The 17,488-nt window shown below is 54.3% G+C and overlaps 2 protein-coding genes across 6 annotated transcripts in view; one reads left to right on the plus strand and one right to left on the minus strand.

Annotated features, from left to right (window-relative positions):
* The first annotated feature begins 879 nt into the window (after window positions 1–879).
* Window positions 880–16,080, plus strand: MIS18BP1 (MIS18 binding protein 1). Of its 3 annotated transcripts, XM_039698119.1 has the most exons (16): window positions 884–1,567; window positions 2,854–2,976; window positions 3,230–3,741; window positions 4,549–4,625; window positions 5,215–5,345; window positions 6,269–6,359; window positions 6,592–6,755; window positions 8,593–8,756; window positions 9,219–9,324; window positions 10,002–10,854; window positions 11,644–11,816; window positions 13,424–13,563; window positions 14,013–14,161; window positions 14,675–14,759; window positions 15,293–15,335; window positions 15,489–16,080. In XM_039698119.1, exons 1-16 carry the CDS (start codon window positions 1,153–1,155, stop codon window positions 15,584–15,586), a joined length of 3,324 nt encoding a protein of 1,107 aa, XP_039554053.1. In that variant the 5' UTR covers window positions 884–1,152; the 3' UTR covers window positions 15,587–16,080. The 3 variants fall into 3 exon arrangements, 2 of the variants coding, with proteins under 2 accessions (XP_039554053.1, XP_039554054.1); XM_039698120.1 differs by lacking the exon at window positions 2,854–2,976; XR_005626427.1 differs by lacking the exons at window positions 15,293–15,335; window positions 15,489–16,080 and having other exon boundaries at window positions 880–1,567; window positions 14,092–14,161; window positions 14,675–14,763.
* A 990-nt stretch (window positions 16,081–17,070) lies between these two features.
* FANCM (FA complementation group M) overlaps window positions 17,071–17,488 on the minus strand; it is a 57,641-nt gene continuing 57,223 nt past the window's right edge. For all 3 annotated transcript variants that reach the window (XM_039698123.1, XM_039698122.1, XM_039698124.1), the window contains one exon: window positions 17,071–17,278. In XM_039698123.1, the coding sequence (XP_039554057.1) occupies window positions 17,152–17,278 (127 nt within the window). In that variant the 3' untranslated portion in view covers window positions 17,071–17,151. The remainder of the gene's footprint in view (window positions 17,279–17,488) is intronic.

Here is a 17,488-nt window from a genome sequence, read left to right on the forward strand (position 1 = left end):
TTAACACAGCTGTTTATTACCAACAGGCTCACGCTGTGCGAGGCTCCAGCAGGACAGCGCGGGAGCCAAGGCACCAGGAGAGGACAGCCAGAGATTCCCGGTGTTTTCATGGCCCACCCTGGCACTCACCTGACCCTGCATCCCCAGGGGCTCCTGCTCCCGAGCTCTCGGGGAGCAGCCAGCACAGCTCCCTGGTTTATTAACGCCTGCTAATTAGCACATCTCCTGTAACGAACACCAAGCCTTTCGTTATTGTAACAAATAGCCAAGTAACGAACAGGACCCCCAAACAACACCTTGTTTTTTAACACAGCTGTTTATTACCAACAGGCTCACGCTGAAGCGATTTCTTACCCGGAGCTGAGTTTCTAACGCACCTGCTGGGACTAATTTAGGAATGAGACACACCTGATCCCGCTGCTTGTCAGCGGGGCGAGCCGGGCTGCCGGGCACACCCGGGATTCCCGTTTATCCTCTGTTTTTTATGCGTCACTCAAGTGACTCCCCCTGTTTGCCACTTGAACTACGAATTCTTTACACTTGAACTACGAATCCCTGCTACAGAATCTTCCAGCCGGGACAGAGCAGAGCCTGCCAGGCCGCCAGAGCGCTAATTCAATCGACCATTTATCAATTAATAGCGTGCACTGAGGGGTTTTTTCACGGCCCTGCACACTCACTCGAGCCTGCATCGGGCCCCTCGCTCCTCTCGTTATCGACCTTGGGCCGAGCTCGGGACTGGGGCAGCCGAGCTGGGGCTCCCGCAGAGGAGCCGGAAAGGCTTTAGCGAGCCCCGGCTGCACGCTACGAGGCTAACGGGGCTCTTTGTGAGTTCCGGGCGCTGCTGTGGAGCTCAGCCCCGGTCCCGCCTCAGCCCCGGCCCCGCCCTTCCGCCTCAGCCCCAACGGCCGGGCCGAACCACCGTGCCGGGGAGAGGGGAGCTCAGGCGCAGCCCGGGCCTGCTGCCGCCTGCCTCCACGCCGTCCGGCAGTAGCTCTACTTCTCAACATCCCCCTCACCCGCGCGAGATGGTCACGGCCCGCAGTTGCGCTCCCTTCCGCCAATCAGCGGGCGCAGCGGCTGCGCTCGAATCTGCGCGCGGGGCGCCGTGAGGGGAGCGGGGCCGTGAGGGGAGCGGGGCCGAGCCGAGCCATGAAGGGACCGGGACTCGCCCGGCAGCGCTGGGGCCGAGTCTGCGACATCATCGCGACCCCCAGCCGCCACTCGGCCTTCAGAGAGCCGCCGCTCCTCTCGGTGTCCCTCAGCAGCATTCCCGCGGGCACGCTCACCCCGCTGAAGGAGCTCCTGCCGGGCCGGCGCGGCGGCGCGGCTGCGGACAGCCGGGCGGAGGGGCCGGAGCGCCGGGCTGGCCCCGAGAGCCAGCCCGCGGCCGGAGCCGAGCGGCCGCCCAAGCGCCGCGCTGCGGAGCCGCCCGGGCAGGAGTCGCCGGCCAAGATCTTCCAGCGGATGAAGGCGCGGGCGGAGCAGCAGCGCAGGGCCGCCAAGGACGTGATCCTGAGCCCCGCGGCCCCGCCGCGCCGGCCCGACACGGCCCCGCCGGCAGCAGGTGAGTTCCACGAGCCCTCGGTGACTCCGTGTGTTTGCCTTCAGAATACCCGGAATAAAAAGCACGAAGATGTAAGCGTGAGTTTAGTTCATAGAGCTTTCAGGCGTCTTGTGCTGCAGTAAGTGACAGCCCTGATTTCCACATTCTCCTAAACCTTTTAATTCTTTACACCAGTCCGCAATCCCAGGAATTGATGACAGGAATTATTGATAGTTCCTTTTCCCAAACGGTTTTTATTATTTTGGAGCACACTAGAGTCACCTCTTGAAAGGAAAGAGCTCTCGGAGCTGCTGCCCATTGCCTTAATCCTTTCTCCTTGGAAGGCCCAAGGAGAGACAAAGCCCCTTGCCACCATCACCCATCAGCCCAGAGCCTGGGCACGCTTGGGAAGCAATGATTGTTGCACAGCTTCTCCAGGAGAGCTGTCTCAGGTGTGAACATTTTCCCTCTGTGTCCCGCTTTCAGCATCTGGGAAGAGCAGCCAGAGCCTCTTGGTGGGTGTAAAAAACACTGGCAGCAGCGCTGGTTGCACCCCAGATGCTGGGATTAAAAAACTTGTGTGGTGAGGGTTTTTTAGTGCTGAAATGTGTCTGTAGCAGTGCTGATGTCTCTTCCCTGCTCTGTGTTGTTGAGGATTTGGGTTCCTCCCCCTTTGCCTCACTCTGGCACTAGGTGTTCCCTCTGCTGTGTTCATGAGTGGGCTTGACCAGTGCAACACCTTCAAAACCACCTTGTAACCAAAAAAGTCAAAGCAAACTGCTGTAACTATTCCTTGCAGTCTGTGCAGGGGAGGGAAAGCTTCATGGGTTTGAAATCCCACTGGGGCATTTTCCTGGGCTCTCTTTAGTATTGTTATCCATGGCATGGTGAGATCCAGTGCACCCTCAGCAGCTTTGCAGCTGACACCAAGCTGGATGTGACCCTTTTTTACAAAGAGGGTGGGCAGGCCCTGGCACAGGTGCCCAGAGCAGCTGTGGCTGCCCCTGGATCCCTGGCAGTGCCCAAGGCCAGGCTGGACACTGGGGCTGGAGCAGCCTGGGACAGTGGGAGGTGTCTCTGCCCATGGCAGGAGTGGCACTGGATGGGCTTTAAGATCTGTTCCAGCCCAGACCATGATTCCATGATTGTTCTGTTTTTGGGTTTTTTTTTTTTGAGGTTTTTTTTTTTTTTTTTTTTTTTTTTTTTTTAATAAAAAGCATTTTAAAAATCATATTTCCCAGCCCCATGAAAATGTTTTTCTTCCCCAAATTGAAAGAAGGGGTTGGGGCTTTTTGGTTATCTTCCAGAGCCAGTTTTGCCTCAGAGTCCCAGGAGGGAGCCCCTGGAAGTGCCCCCAGCAGAGCCTCTCTTGCTGGAAACCCCCCAGAAATTCTTCCTGCGGGTGAAGTGGCAACTGCAGCAGCAGCAAGGTACTGGGGCTGCTCTGGAGAGCACCAGCTCCTCCAGTCAGAGAACCATGGCATTCCTGAGCTTGGGAAAGCCCTCTGAGGCCGTCAAGTCCAACTGTTCCCCCAGCACCCACCCCTGTCCCCAAGTGCCACATCCACAGGGCTTTAAATCCCTCCTGGCATGGGTCTCACCCACCCCTCGGGCAGCCTGTTCCCATGCTTAAATATCCCTAATTTCTTTGTTATTCCTTTTTTTTCCCCTTTAAATGGACAGCTATACCACCTTCAACCAAAACCCAGCAGAATGTTCCTCCTTCCACGACTGTGGGGAATCCTTCAGTGCAGCCTGCTTGTGCTGAGCAGCCAGGGAATGAGCCTGCCGAGGCTGTGAACTCTGATAAGGACGATGTGGATGTTTTCGTGGTGGAATCTGTTGAAGTAGATGCTGATGAAGACATGTCTCAAAGCACACTGGCTCCTCCTCTGCCAGTGAACTCCACCCCTTGGGAAAACGGGGAGGGGGTAACAGGAAGGTGGGGAAATGGAGAAGCAAAACGTACAGAGCTTCCTGAAGACAGGAGAGAGCTGCAGCCCAGCAAAAAACCAGCTGCTCCAGCAGTGGAAAAGGCACCAGATACTAATCCTGGAAACCCCTCCCAGCGCTTCTGTAACATCTTGCTCTCCTCTCCAGTCCAAATTCCAAGGAAGCAGAAGCGGGCAGAAGACCCCAAGGTCCCTTTGGATAAACCTCCTGCTGATCAACCTGCTGGCAATGCACGCAAAGAGGTGGGAGAAAGTAATCCTTGAGGGAAAATGAGAAATTCCTCTGGGCTGATAGCTCCAAGTTCTTATTTTTCTTGTCAAAAGCAAGGAACACTGAGAGGAGAGTAAACTGTTATTCCTTTAGATTTTACCAGTATATTTTCCCATGGAAAGGGTTCCTTTTTTTCCATACTCCAAGATGACAGATGTTCAGGGTTTGGGATTTTTTGTGTAAAAGAAACACTTTTGGTTTAGTGTGTACAAGCCATGGTGTGATCATGGGCCCTGCCAGCTCCTGGCTGCCTGCTCAGATCCAGGGAGGAGAGACCTTTCCCAGCTGGGCATGAATCCATCCCAGGATTGCCCTGCTGATGGAGAGGGGAAGGGCTTGGCTTTCCTGTGGAACATCCAGACTCCTGTTCCATTTAACTGGAGCAGAATCTTTTCCTAGGAGAGCAGTGTGCAGCCTGCAGCATTCCTCCCTTTCTGAAAAAATCCTGGGAAGGTTCTTGGGGTTCCCTGGGAACGTGGCACAAGCACACCTGCCCAAGGCTTCCCTTGTTCCCTGGGGAAATCTGGGATTGCAAGGGACTTGTTCAGTTCTCCCTCACCATGACCAAGAGTGTTTGATGTGTTCCTGAATTAAACCAAGTCACCTTCAGGACTGAGCCAAGGATCAGATATCCTCTAATATTCCAGATTTGTAGCTTAGAAGATGTTGAAAGAGTTATTTTTGTTATTGGATCTGATCACTGTGGAGTGCTGGCTAATAAATACTTCTAAATTATTTATGTTCTCTTTTTTTTCCTTTTTCTTTTTTTTCTGGAAAAGAAAAACATCTGCCTGAGCAACTGGAGGATTAAAGTGCTGTCTGGAAACACGGCAATCTGTGTGGAAGGGAAAAGGAAGTAAGAACCAGTTTATTATTTAAGTGTAAAGTAAACCATGGACACCAAACATGAGGTAATGGTGCAGTGCTTAGACTGCTTTATCCAGGAAGAGACAATTCCTTTGTGTGGGCAAGGGAGGGAGAGCCAGTATCCAGGGAACTACTGGTGAACTCATTTCAGATTGCTGTGCTGAGATAATCAGAAAGCTTCAGAGAAATAAATCAAGTATCAAATAGCTCTGGACAGTTTGGGTTGGGAGGGACCTTAAAGCCCATCCAGCCCCACCCCTGCCAAGGGCAGGGACAGCTCCCCCTGTCCCAGGCTGCTCCAAGCCCATCCAAGCGGGGCTGTTGGAATGAGCTGGCTCAGTCCAGCTGCTGTCCCCAGTGACACCTGCAGCAGTGACACGTTCAGTTTGTGCCTGCCCCACTGTCAGGCGAGGCAGGGCTGTGTCAGTTCCAGGCTAAGAGAGCAAAACTGAGCCCAGGGCACATCCTGCCAGCCCCTGAACCCCTCAGAAAGCAGGGATCCCCACCCCTCCCTCATGGAGTGCCAGCGTGCCAGACTGGAATCTTTTCTGGAAGTGATTTCTGTTGTGTTTTGCCAGGGACATGAGGCAGCTGCTGTGGCACAGCAGCGCCATCACGGAGCGCGTCACTCACAACCAGGTGCAGACCTCCTCGGGAGCTGTCTACCTGCTGCAGGGCAAGATAGACTCGGCTGCCATGAGGAAGGAAGGTGAGCTGCTGGTTCTGAATGCCTTGCAAATTACAAACTGTTTCAGCTTGGTTTGGAGCATGTGGGATTTGTAAGGAAAGGGGATTTTCATGCAGATGGAAATACAGGGTTTGTTCTCTTCTGCTTGCTCTGTGTGCTCCTCTGGCACATTGGCTGGGAATGAGCTGCTTGCCAGTGCTCACAGGCAGCTCTGAGGACACAAAGATACTCTGTGGCATGGGTGGAATAAATGGTTGGAATCATGGAATATCCTGAGCTGGAAGGGATACTCGGGATCATCATCCCAACCCCCTGTCCCTGCCCAGAGAGCGCTGGCCAAAGGCTCCCGGAGCTGTGGCAGCCTCGGGGCAGTGCCCATTCCCTGGGGTGCAGTGCCCATTCCCTGGGGTGCAGTGCCAGCACCCTCTGGGGAAGAGCCTTTCCTTACCTCCAGCCTGACCCCCTGCCCCACTTCCCGCTCCAGCCATTCCCTCAGCATTACTTCCCCTAACACAGGTGTGCCCCAGGTGTGTTGCACCATTTGTTACCCAGCACACCTTCACTGTTGGCTCTTTCAGGCCCAAAGAAGTGTCTGTGACTTCAGTGTTTCCTTCTCACTTGCAGCACTGGGGTCCCTGCTGATGAATACCTTCTCTGGCTGCTTTCTGTCTTGAAAATTTAATTACTTTCTTTGCTAAGAAGTTACATTTGTTTCTATGTTAATATTCTGAGAAGGAAAAGTAGCAACATAAGGCTTGTCAGCAGAGTGGCTCCAGTGCTGCAGAGGTTTCTTGGAGCTAAGAGTGACTGGAGTGTGCTGGATGGAATTGTCTGGATCAGTTCCTCTGCTGTTTGGGTTTGACAGGCTCTGGGGTGTCCTTCTGTCCCCTGAGGGAGTGCCAGCCCTGCTGAGCTGCTGTTCATGTCCCCTGTGCTCCCCTCAGGCTTCCCCTACCGCTTCATCAAGAAATTCACGTTCGGCTTCTCCAGAAGGTGGAAGGAGTACGTGGAGGAGTTTCTTGAGGAAAGGAGGAGGTAACTTCTTTGGAGATTCTCTATCACTGCAGTGTTCTAAGTGTTCATTGAGACTTTTCTTGTTGAGGGTATTACACCAGAGGAGTATGAAATGGTTTAGATGTGAGCATGAAGCCATTCTGCTGTGCTGGGCCACCAGGCTCCTGCCCACCAGGGCTTCACATCTTTGCTGTTTGTTAAACAACAGCTTCTCAGGGGCTGTTATTTCTTGTCTCAAACTCCAAACCATCAGGAAAGAACGAGTTCAGGAGAGTGGTGGGGAGGCAAATGAGCACATTGACTCTGTGGAGGGAACTGATGCATTGGAAGCTGCAGGAGACTCGGCAAGCAAAGCAAAGAAACCTGCACTGAGGAACGCCACCTATGAGGTATCACCAGAGAATCATGAGAACATCTGTGAGTATTTAACAATCCTTTCCTTGGGAAAAGGCACCTGGGGCTGGCTGGAGTGGGTTGTGGAAAGGTTCATTATGTTGTGTTTCCAGGAAATGGCTGGGAAGCTGTAGAAAGCCCCCTGGTTTGGCTCAGCCTTTGAGTGCCACAGGCACTGACAGCTCTGGGGTTTAACTCAGATTTAACTTTTAACTTTTTCTGGGGTCTTTGTCCAGTGGGCCTTTCCCAAACCCCACTGTGCTGTTTGTTATTGCTGGAATCAGGTTTTCCTGCTAGCGCGGTAAAAGCTTTTATGCTTTTCTCTCATCACTCGCATTTATTTTTCACTCTCATTTTTCACAATGAGCAGCTTTTCCATGTGACAGCTTTTCTTTATCATTCTCCCTCCTCAAACAACTTTCACAGTATTTATAACCATCTGTCGAGGTTTGGCCTGGAAATGTGTTTCTGGAAAGGTCTAGGTCAGGCCAGTCAGTGGCCAGGTCTGAAGCTGGCAGCTGTGCTGGCCACTGAGATTTGGACACGCCTCTGAGAACACACAGGGGTTAAAAGCAGAGCATTCCCAGAGGAACTCCCTCTTTGGAGTCGGGCAGGTGAGCTGGTCTGACCTCCGCCCCCTGCCCAGCTGCCTCTGGGTGGGGCAGGGGAGGCCATGCGGCCTGAGGGGAGAAGGCCAGGGTCCCAAAAGGAGCAGGGGTGGAGCAGAACATGGGACAGTTTGGGCAGCCCCCCTGGGAGAGAATGGCAGAGACTGTGCTGGCTTGGAATGTGATGTCTCGTGCCAGCACCACGGCCAGGAGGAGAAGCAGGGGGGCAAGGTGCCCAGCTTTGGCTGGAGTTTTCTCTTACATAGCCATGGGCAAAACCAATTTCTTCTGATAATGCAGAGACTGCAGCCCTGGGGGAAGCGGTTGGCCGTGGGCCAGGGATGATAAGGCCTCGAGGAGGAGAGGGAACAGAGACTGAGGGGGAGGGTGTGGTGGAGCCCTCTGCCTTCAGTGAGGGATCTCTGTTCCCGAGACCCAGGCCCCAGGGGAGTAAAATATGGGGGGACAGGTGTCCCAAATGGTGAGAGAAGGCCACTTCTTGGATCTGGGTGACAAAGCATCCTTAAAAGGACCCAAGGAGCAGTCTAGATCCGTAGGCTGTAGTGAGAGCACAGGACATGGAGGGAAGATGGTCACCAGGGCAGATTCTCTCCGGGCAGCTGCCACGTGTGACATGGAAGCACAGGAGGTTCCACTGTGTTTCCTGGGGAGGCCCATGGTACAAGAGGGAGACTTCTCTCTCTTGAAGAACTGGGGGGAAGCTTGTGTGAAAGAGGTATTAGACTGAGAATTGATGTGTTAGAGGGGATTTGAATGTTAGAGAACTGGGTAATTTGGGAGTTCCATTGTGGATTGTTGTGTGGGTTTTTTTCTTTTTCCCTTATGTTTCTATGTTGTAGATTAATAAATTGTGTTTTCCCTCCATCCCCAATGTAGCCTGCTTTGTTCTGTTTCCGGGTCACATCTCACAGCAACCATTTTGGAAATATATCCTTCATGGGGGCCCTGGCATTGTGCCAGGGTCAAACCATGACACCATGTAAACAAAGTGAAAGTAAAAAGTTCACCACAGTAAATTTTATAATTTGTGAAGCTTCTTACTTCAGTCCTATTATTTCAAAGCATTATCACAATGCTTTGAAAAGAACAACTTTGGGTACGTTTTACATTTCCCTTGTAGTCTAGTTTAAACACAACATTGTTCCTCTGCTTGTGAAATCTGCTAAACTGAATTTTCCTTGCAATATTTGGGAAAAAAACTCTTCTTTCTTTGGGCTTTTTTTCCTTTGCAGTCATAACACCAAATGCAAGTTCCAGGAGAGGCTCGAGCGAGGTGTACACTCGCAGCGGGCGCCTTGTCAAACCCCCCCTGAACTACTGGTGTGGACAGAGGGAGTTTGTGGATCAGGACCTGAATGTCACCATACAAAACGGATGGGTGGATTATCTGAAGGGGGTAAGATCCTCTTGAGTGTGACTTAAATAGAATTATTAAACTTGGCCAGGTGGGGAACAGAACAGGTGCAGCTCTTAGAGGCACCTCAAGAGAAAGGAAATCTTGGAAACATGATCAAAATATTAGAAAACACACCAAAAAATAGTCTTATGTCCATATTATCAGATAATCATGGTCTCTCAATCTGACATAATGGGGAATTCTTTCTGGGGAAAAAATTGGGGGTGTTTGTAAGGTAATTGTATCAGACTGGAATTTGGTGAGGTCCTGCCTCAAATCCCGGGGTCAGTTCTGGGCCTTTCACTGCAAGAGAGACTCTGAGGGTTTGGAGCATTTCCAGGGAAGGGAACAGAACTGGGAAGGGGCCGGAGCCCCAGGAGCAGCTGAGGGAGCTGGGAAAGGGACTCAGCCTGGAGAAAAGGAGATTAAATTAGTTTTAGAGTAAATTGTTTTGTTTTGAAGATGCTTAGTAGTGAAAAACCCAAAAGAAAGACCAGGTTCATCTCCAAGAATAAACCAAAGGAAGGCGTGAAGACAAGAGAGGAAGTGCGAAAAAGCCAAAGTACAGGTAAAAAATTTTTTTTTTTCTATTTTCAAGTTATTGATGGAATCAGTGGAATTGTGAGTGGGTGCTGGAGCCAGTAGGGTTGGGTCTGTTAATGCAAAGAAATGATTCAAATATTTTAATGATCAGCTGCTTTTTCTCTGAAGAATCAGAGTAGCATTCATGTGGAGTTTCACAGCTCCAAACAAGACCTATGTTTGTAAATCACTTTGTTAATTGCGTAACGGGAGCACAGGGATTTCATTCCGGAAATTGAAATGAAGGGATTTGGACTTTTTGGAGTTCACCAATCCAGTGACCTGGAGGCCTGGCTTTGCTTTCTAACATGGATAGAAGAAATTAAATATTGGCCAAAAAAAATCTATTAATGAAGTTTTGAATAAAAATTTGGTTTTAGTAGAATTTGGGTGGTGACAGAAGCCTGAGAAGAATGTGCAATATAAAGCAGAAGTTTCTCTCTTAAAGCAGCTGCAATGTTTCCTGCAGAAAAGCTCTCTGGAGCAGAGCAGAGCTTTGGGGATGTGCCTGCTCAGTCAGTAGAGTTTCGGAGAGCCCTTGAGAGCCGCTCTGAGTTTGTAGTTTGGCAGGTAAAGCTCTGGACGGGGTGCAGATCCCTGTGCTGCAAGCACAGCAGGACCCACCCTGCACCCCCTGACGGGCCCTGGCTCCCTCTCTTGCAGGGAAGAGCAGCCAGAGAGGAGCCACTTCCAGAGCAGGGCCCAGGTCTGCCGGCAGCAGGAAGCACAGGCGCGTCCTTTCGGACGACGAGGAATACGATCCTGGAATCAGGGGCACGAACACCAGATCCCTGCTCCCTGCCAGGGGGGCTGCCCTGGAGACCAAGGTGCTGCACGAGCAGAGCAGCAGGGCCCTGAGGGCAGCAAGGAGAGCAGCAGGCTCCGCAGAGCCCAGCGGGCACACGGACTACAGGAGCTGCCTCAGGTCAGCCAAGCAGCGCCGCCCGGGAAACCAGAGGGCTCTCGGCAGCCAGGAGTCCTCACAGGAGGAGGAGGAGGAGGAGTCCAGGGAGGACACCCCGCTGCTGATCAGGAGGAAAAAGAAATCTATATTGAAACCAGAGTCTCAAAACCAGAAACCTTGCTCTGGCTCCAAAGGTTGCTGGGATGATGCAAACAAGTCCTGTGGCCAAAGGACAGGAAAGCCCTCCCGGAATGTGCTGGTGAGGCTGAGTGGGCCCGAGTCCAGCGAGGAGTCTGAGCCCCCTTCTGAAGGGAAAACATCCTCGGAGTCCAGTGCTTCCCCTGGGCCTGCTCGGGCCAGGAGCACGCGGGGCAGACCCAACCCTGCCAGGTGCAGGGTGCTCTCTGACACCGAGCCCGAAAGTGGGAAGGAGGAAATTCACAGCGAGGACAGCAACGCCAGAGTAGCCCAGAGCAAAACAAGCCATGGAGTCTGCAACAGTGCCAGGCCTTCAGCAGTGAAACCCAGAGAGGCAAAGGGGCAGAAATCTCTGGAGCTTTTTACAAGGGCAGATGATGGCTGGTCTGAGAAGGAATTACAGAAGCTTTACAAGTAAGGGCTCATTGTGTGTTCAGAGGAAAAGTTTCCCTCAGGGAAATGCTCTGGACTGGGGGGCTTCAGATTCATGATTTCCCAGGTTTCCTTTGTGTTTTAATTCCCTATTAGAAATATTCCCATTCAATTCCCTATTTCTATTCCCTAATAATAATTAGAATTATTGTTCCCTATTACTTTTCTTCACAAATGAAACATCAGTATAATGTGGTAATGGCCAGAGGTGAGAGGGAGAAGGTCCCTCCCCAGATTGCAGTAACAGGTTAAACATGATGTGATTTTGTGAGCAGGTTTGGTAAGGGCAGGTTAACTGCAAGGGTGCTTAACTATCCGTCATCCAATTACTGAAACCACTGGGCAATATTTGGTAGACACTGAGTGTAAAATGGCCAAGTTTGGGTTTAGCTCTTTTAGATGAGCAGGAGCTCAGGTCTGAGGGAACCTGCACAAGTGAGCAGGAAATTTATCCTGTGACACATCTGTCAGTTGAAGGTGTCTAAATAAATTTGCCTGTTCAGAAGAAAAGACACCACAGGATCAGAGAATGGTTTTGGGTTGGAGGGACCTTAAATCCCCCCCAGTGCCACCCCTGCCATGGCAGGGACACCTTCCACTGTCCCAGGCTGCTCCAGCCCCAGTGTCCAGCCTGGCCTTGGGCACTGCCAGGGATCCAGGGGTAGCCGCTTTGGGCAACAAGAGGCCAGACCAGGGTGCCTCGGCCACGGTGGCCAGACAGGCTGCAGGCCGTGCCCTGCCGGTGACACTGTGCCTGTGCTGTCCCCACAGGGCCATCGCGGCGCTCCCGAAGCACAGGAGCAGCTTCTGGCAGGAGGTGGCCATGGCCGTGGGGTCCCGCTCGGTCCAGGAGTGCCAGGACAAGTACCTGGAGGAGCAGGAGGAAAAATGCTCCAAGCAGCAGCCCAGGAAAAAAAACACGGCGGAAAAATCTGAGAAGAAAGGTACCGGCATCTTCTTTCTGGGTGTGGTGTGGGTGGTAAATAATTCTGATTGGAACACTGAGGGCTGGAGCACATCCAGGGAAGGGAACTGAGCTGGGAAGGGCTGGAGAATTCCTGAGGGAGCTGGGAAGGGGCTGAGCCTGGAGCAAAGGAGGCTCAGGGGCCCTTGTGGCTCTGCACAGCTCCTGCCAGGAGGGGACAGCCGGGGGGTCGGGCTGTGCTCCAGGGAACAGGGACAGGAGCAGAGGGAACGGCCTCAGGCTGGGCCAGGGCAGCTCAGGGTGGGCACAGCAGGAACTTCCCCATGGAAAGGGTGCTCAGGGCTGGGCACTGCCCAGGGAGGGTTGGAGTGCCCATCCCTGGAGGGATTTAAAAGCCCTGTGCATGTGGCAGCTGGGGACATGGGGCAGTGCTGAGGAAGGGTCTGACTGGATGGGCTGGGAGGGCTTTTCCAGCCTCACCAATTCTGCTCCCATGGGATAAATCCACAAGAGCACATCAGGGTCTGGCAGTGAGCCAGGTCAGGTTTTGGTGTGGAGATGGGAGGATGTCATGAATGACTGAGGTGACAAGAAGAGAAAGGAAAGAATCTCTCTTCTTGTAGAATTTCCCAGTTGTTGGCATGAGGGGAAGACTTTCTCTGACCTTCACCCCTCAGGGGAAAGAGCTCTTGACATCCTGAGGGTCTCCTGGAGGCCCAGCAGGTCACGAGCTCCTTGCAGAGCTCTGTCCAGGTGGGATTTGGGTTCTTGGATGCCCAAGGGCAGTGTGGAGTCAGCACAGCCCAGTCCCATTCTCTGCTGTTTGCCATCCCCACGCTGCAGCTTCATTCAGGGGCTGGCTTGGATCAAGGTTTGCCATGGACAGAAGTTGGGCTGAGCATTCCTGAGCCTGGCTTTAGTGACTGTCCCTGAGCAGCAGAGCCTTTGAGCCTTGCTGCCTCCTGGCACGGGGGTTTTGCTCTCTGCAAGGCACACGTGAGCACAGCCCTGTCACAGTCACCATGAGCCTGATGTGAGACCCTGCAGTGGCTCTGGGAGGCTCTGCAGTGACCCTCCCCTGAAGATGAGTGGGGAAACTGCTTTGGGAGGCAAAAACTGTGTGAGAACTCAAAAGGATCCTGAAGAAGCTGTAAGAGATTCCACCAGAGGCCGGACTGGGCTGTGGCGTGTTTGCCATCCCCATGCTGCAGCTTCATTTGGGGGCTGGCTTGGATCAAGGTTTGCCATGGACAGAAGTTGGGCTGAGCATTCCTGAGCCTGGCTTTAGTGACAGTGTCCCTGAGCAGCAGAGCCTTTGAGCCTTGCTGCCTCCTGGCACGGGGGTTTTGCTCTCTGCAAGGCACACGTGAGCACAGCCCTGTCACAGTCACCATGAGCCTGATGTGAGACCCTGCAGTGGCTCTGGGAGGCTCTGCAGTGACCCTCCCCTGAAGATGAGTGGGGAAACTGCTTTGGGAGGCAAAAACTGTGTGAGAACTCAAAAGGATCCTGAAGAAGCTGTAAGAGATTCCACCAGAGGCCGGACTGGGCTGTGGCACTGACTGCAGGCAGTGAATGTTAACCCCATGGCTGCTGTCTGAGACAATTCCTGTTTGGATCCTGCAGATGAGAAGGAGCCAGAGATCACTGCCAAGGTGGGCACCCTCAAATGGAAGCAGCAGATGAGGGAGTTCCTGGAGCACCTGCCCAAGGACAACTACGACGACGTCTTCACCGCCACGCCCTTCCAGAAGAGGATGGTCCAGGTACACTGGGACAACAGCTCCTGTGGGACTGCTCCTGCTGGGTGTGCTGGGGGCTGCTCCAGTTCCACCAGTACAATCCTGGGCATCTGGGGGAAGATACTTCTTTACTTCACGTGCTGTAGCAGCCCTTGGCTGGTGGCACTGGACAGGCTGGGAGGATCCTCTGCATGGTGACAGCAGCACCTGAGTAATCATCCTTCTGAGCAGTCCTGGGCAGTGTGGAGCTTGGGATTGTAACCAGAAATGACTTTTTGAGGGTGTGGCAGCACCAAAGGGGGGTCTGGAGGGGCGCTCGGACCAAGGTGGAGGTGCAGGGTCGGGGGCTGGGGCTGTGCCTCTGCAGGGACAGGGGGAGTCAGATCCAGGGCAGGCAGGAAGGGAGGGACTGCTGAAGGGGGAGAGAGGCACTCCAGGCTCAGGTGACTGACAGCTCTGACGTGGCTCTACAGCTGCCAGCACTGCGGAAGAGCCAGGACGGGGACAGCGAGGATTTCGCCCTCTCAGAGTTCCCACTCACCCCTTCCCCAGGCCTCTTTCCCCCTGTGAAAACTCCACAGTGTGCACACATCAGCCCGGGAATGCTGGTCCCCATCAACAGGTAGGAGCTCCTCCACCAGCCCTTTGTGAGCCTGGGCATTGCCCCAAGATCCCTTTTTGTCTCTGAGAAAGGTGGCTTTGGAGCTGGGACAGCAGCTCACTTCCAGCCACTCCTGCAGCCTTGGTTTGCCTGGGAAAAGCTCTTCCCTGGAGCTCCATGTGCTGCTGGAGCTGCTCTGTGGGCAGCTCCTGCTCCCAGCCCTGGGCATGGCCCTGGCTTGGGCTTGGCCTCAGCAGAGCCTTCAGTCCTGCCCTGTTCCCCCAGGGCTCCAGGCTCTGCTCCAACAACTGGAACCATCTGGGAACCTGGAGCCACTGGGGTTTTGTGTCATGGACACGGGCTGGGCCTGGGAAGGGGATGAGGCTGCTGTGATCCCTGCACTGGGATTTGCAGCCCGTGATCCAGCCCTGCCCGTTCCCTGAGGGAGCTGGAGCCCTGTGGGCTCCCTGGCTGCAGGCAGAGGGTTCCATGGCAGCATTGCAGCCCCACTGAGCCTGCTCCCCTGTGTCCCAGGAACGACTGCGACCGGCACGTGTTCCGCATGCAGAAGAAAATGCCGGGCAACAGAGGCACCTGGAACATAGTCAAGAAGAAGCAGGTACTGCTGCTTTCCTTGGACTCTGCCCACTGCCACCTGAGGCAGGCACAATCCTGGGATCACAGCCCCTGTGTGCTCTGGCTGGAAAGTGGGAACCCTGCCTGGGTGTGGTATCTGCTGCTGTAGAGAGAAGTTCCTTTGTGAGAAGGGAGCTCTTCAGTGTCAGGATTAACTCCATTGCTTTTAGTCAGGATGTGGAATTCTGTGGTCTTTAGGTTCTCATTAAATACTTCTGAACAGTGGGAAAAGGAACAATACCCATAGAATGTCCTGAGGTACCCATAAGGGCCCCACAAGGATCACCCAGTCCGACTCCTAATCGTGACCATAAGTCAACCTTGTATCCCTGAATTTAGGCATAGATTGCTCCACTCTCCCAGGCTCTGCAGCTCCTTTGGCTTCTCCGCAAAACCCTGTGGTCCTGGGAGCAGCTTGTGCCTGCGGTTCAGGGAAAGCAGTTGTGGAAATTCTGGGAAATGGGGACCCTGAGCTGGTGCCAGCCCTGGCTGAGCCTCTTTCCTTCCCTCCCTCAGGCTGGAGCTGTGCTTGAGACACCGGCTTCCTGCAGAACCAAGAGTGAGTACTCCTGGCTCCTCCTCCTCCTTTCCAGCTCCTTCCCTCCCTTCTCCATCACCTTGAGCTGTGTCCCAGCAGCCTTTTGCTCTCTGAACCTTCTCTGTCCCCATTTCCCACTGGGCCATCCCCTGATGATCCCTGGTGTTATTGCAGGAGTGACCCCGGCCCCACTGGTGGGGAAGCTCTTCACAGCTGAGACTCCAGACTCGTGCAGTGAGGAGGAGAAGGAGGATTCCTACTTTTCCATGTGATGGCCCTTGTGGATATCTTGCTCAGCACCTCCTACTTTTCCATCTGATGGACTTTTTGGATTCCTTGTTCAGCACCTCCTGCTTTTCCATCTGATGGACTTTTATGGATGTGCTGTTCAGCAGTCACTGTTCAGAGCATGGGCGTTCTGCTGCCCCTCTGGGAGGGAATGCTGGAATGATTTCAGTTTGGAAAAGCTGTCCTGCTGTGTTAACTCCATTCCCACCCTGCTGGCACTGCTTGGCTTTTCCATGTGTACAAAGTGGCATGTCCTTGTCCAGGCTCCTCCCCTCCGTGTCCTGTTTCTCCTGGGAAGGAGAAATGTACATAGATACCAATGGCTGCCAAGTTCTGATTCACTTCAAGCTAAAATATCTTGTGAGATAGGGCTGAATAATAAATTTAGCAGCAGTCCAGAAGGAGCTGAAATTGCTTTTAAATTTACTCTAGGGACAGCTTGAATTTTTACTTTTCCTTAATGTAATAAACAAGGAGAAGCTTTTTTACTCACAGACTGCTCAGAGTTGTGGGGCAGCAGAATTCAGGAGCTGTCCAGCTTGGAATGGTGCCTGCAAGGCTTCATCCTCTTGGTTTGGAATCATGGAATGCTTTGGGTGGGAAGGGCCCTCAAATTCCACCCAGTGCCAGCCCTGCCGTGGCAGGGACACCTCCCACTGTGCCAGGCTGCTCCAGCCCCAGTGTCCAGCCTGGCCTTGGGCACTGCCAGGGATCCAGGGGCAGCCCAGCCAGCAATTCCCAGTTCCCAATCTCCCACCCATCCCTGCCCTCTGGCAGTGGGAGCCATTCCCTGGCTCCTGTCCCTCCATCCTTGTCCCCAGTCCCTCTGCAGCTCTCCTGGAGCCCCTTCAGGCCCTGCCAGGGGCTCTGAGCTCTCCCTGGAGCCTTCTCCTCTCCAGGGAACATTCCCAGCTCTCCCAGCCTGGCTCCAGAGGGGCTCCAGCCCTGGAGCAGCCCTGTGGCTTCCTCTGGCCGCTCTCGAGGGCTGGGGCAGCTCTGCAGGGTCTCCCCTGAGCGGGGCCGTGGCTGACCCGGCTGCCCAGGACAGCTCCTGCTCCAGGGCTGGATTTCTCCCTGTCCCAGCCTCTGCCCGGAGAGCGGGAATGCCGATCCCGATCCTTTTCCAGCTGGTGGCAGCAGAGGCTGCGGCGGCGGGGCTGGGGGAGGATCGGGCACCTGAGCCCGGGCAGAGGCACCAAGGGCCGGGACCCCAGAGCCCCACCCCTGTCCGGGAACACGGAGCACCCGGCCATTCCCGTTCAAGGGCAAACGCGGGGCTCGGTGCTGCAGTGATGGCAGGAGCTGCTGCTGGGCTCTCGCCGTCACTGCCCAAAGCTTTGCCCGAGGACTCGAGCCATTATTGTGGATTTTACAGGAATGGGGATGCTCACCCCAGCCCTGCCCCAGAGCTGTGCCCCCCCGGCCCGGGGACCCTGGGGACACACAGGGCAGTGCAGCTCCCACGCCCTGAGGTTTGACAAGCATTTATTACATCATGTACATCCAATCCCGGCTGGGTAAAGTGCAGTGCAGGGCCTGAGTGCCGAGCTCAGCTCTTCCCCTTGGCCGGGGGCTGAGGCAGCAGCTGCAGGTCGAAGTCGTGGCGCAGGAACCGATGGAGCTCCTCGGCCTGGGGCCGGCTCAGCCGCGCCCCCGCCGCCAGCGCCGGCACCGAGCTGCAAGACAGGAACGGGAGGAGCCTGGAGCCGGGATGGGGCAGCACCGGGAGCCTGTGGAGCCGGGATGGGGCAGCACCGGGAGCCCGGGATGCAGTGCCAGGGATGGGGCAGCACCGGGAGCCTCTGGAGCCCGGGAAGGGGCAGCACCGGGAGCCCTGGAGCACTGCCAGGGATGGGGCAGCACCGGGAGCCCCTGGAGCCAGGATG

Source organism: Passer montanus, unplaced genomic scaffold, assembly GCF_014805655.1.
Source record: "Passer montanus isolate IOZ18808 unplaced genomic scaffold, ASM1480565v1 scaffold120, whole genome shotgun sequence".
Classification (NCBI taxonomy): domain Eukaryota; kingdom Metazoa; phylum Chordata; class Aves; order Passeriformes; family Passeridae; genus Passer; species Passer montanus.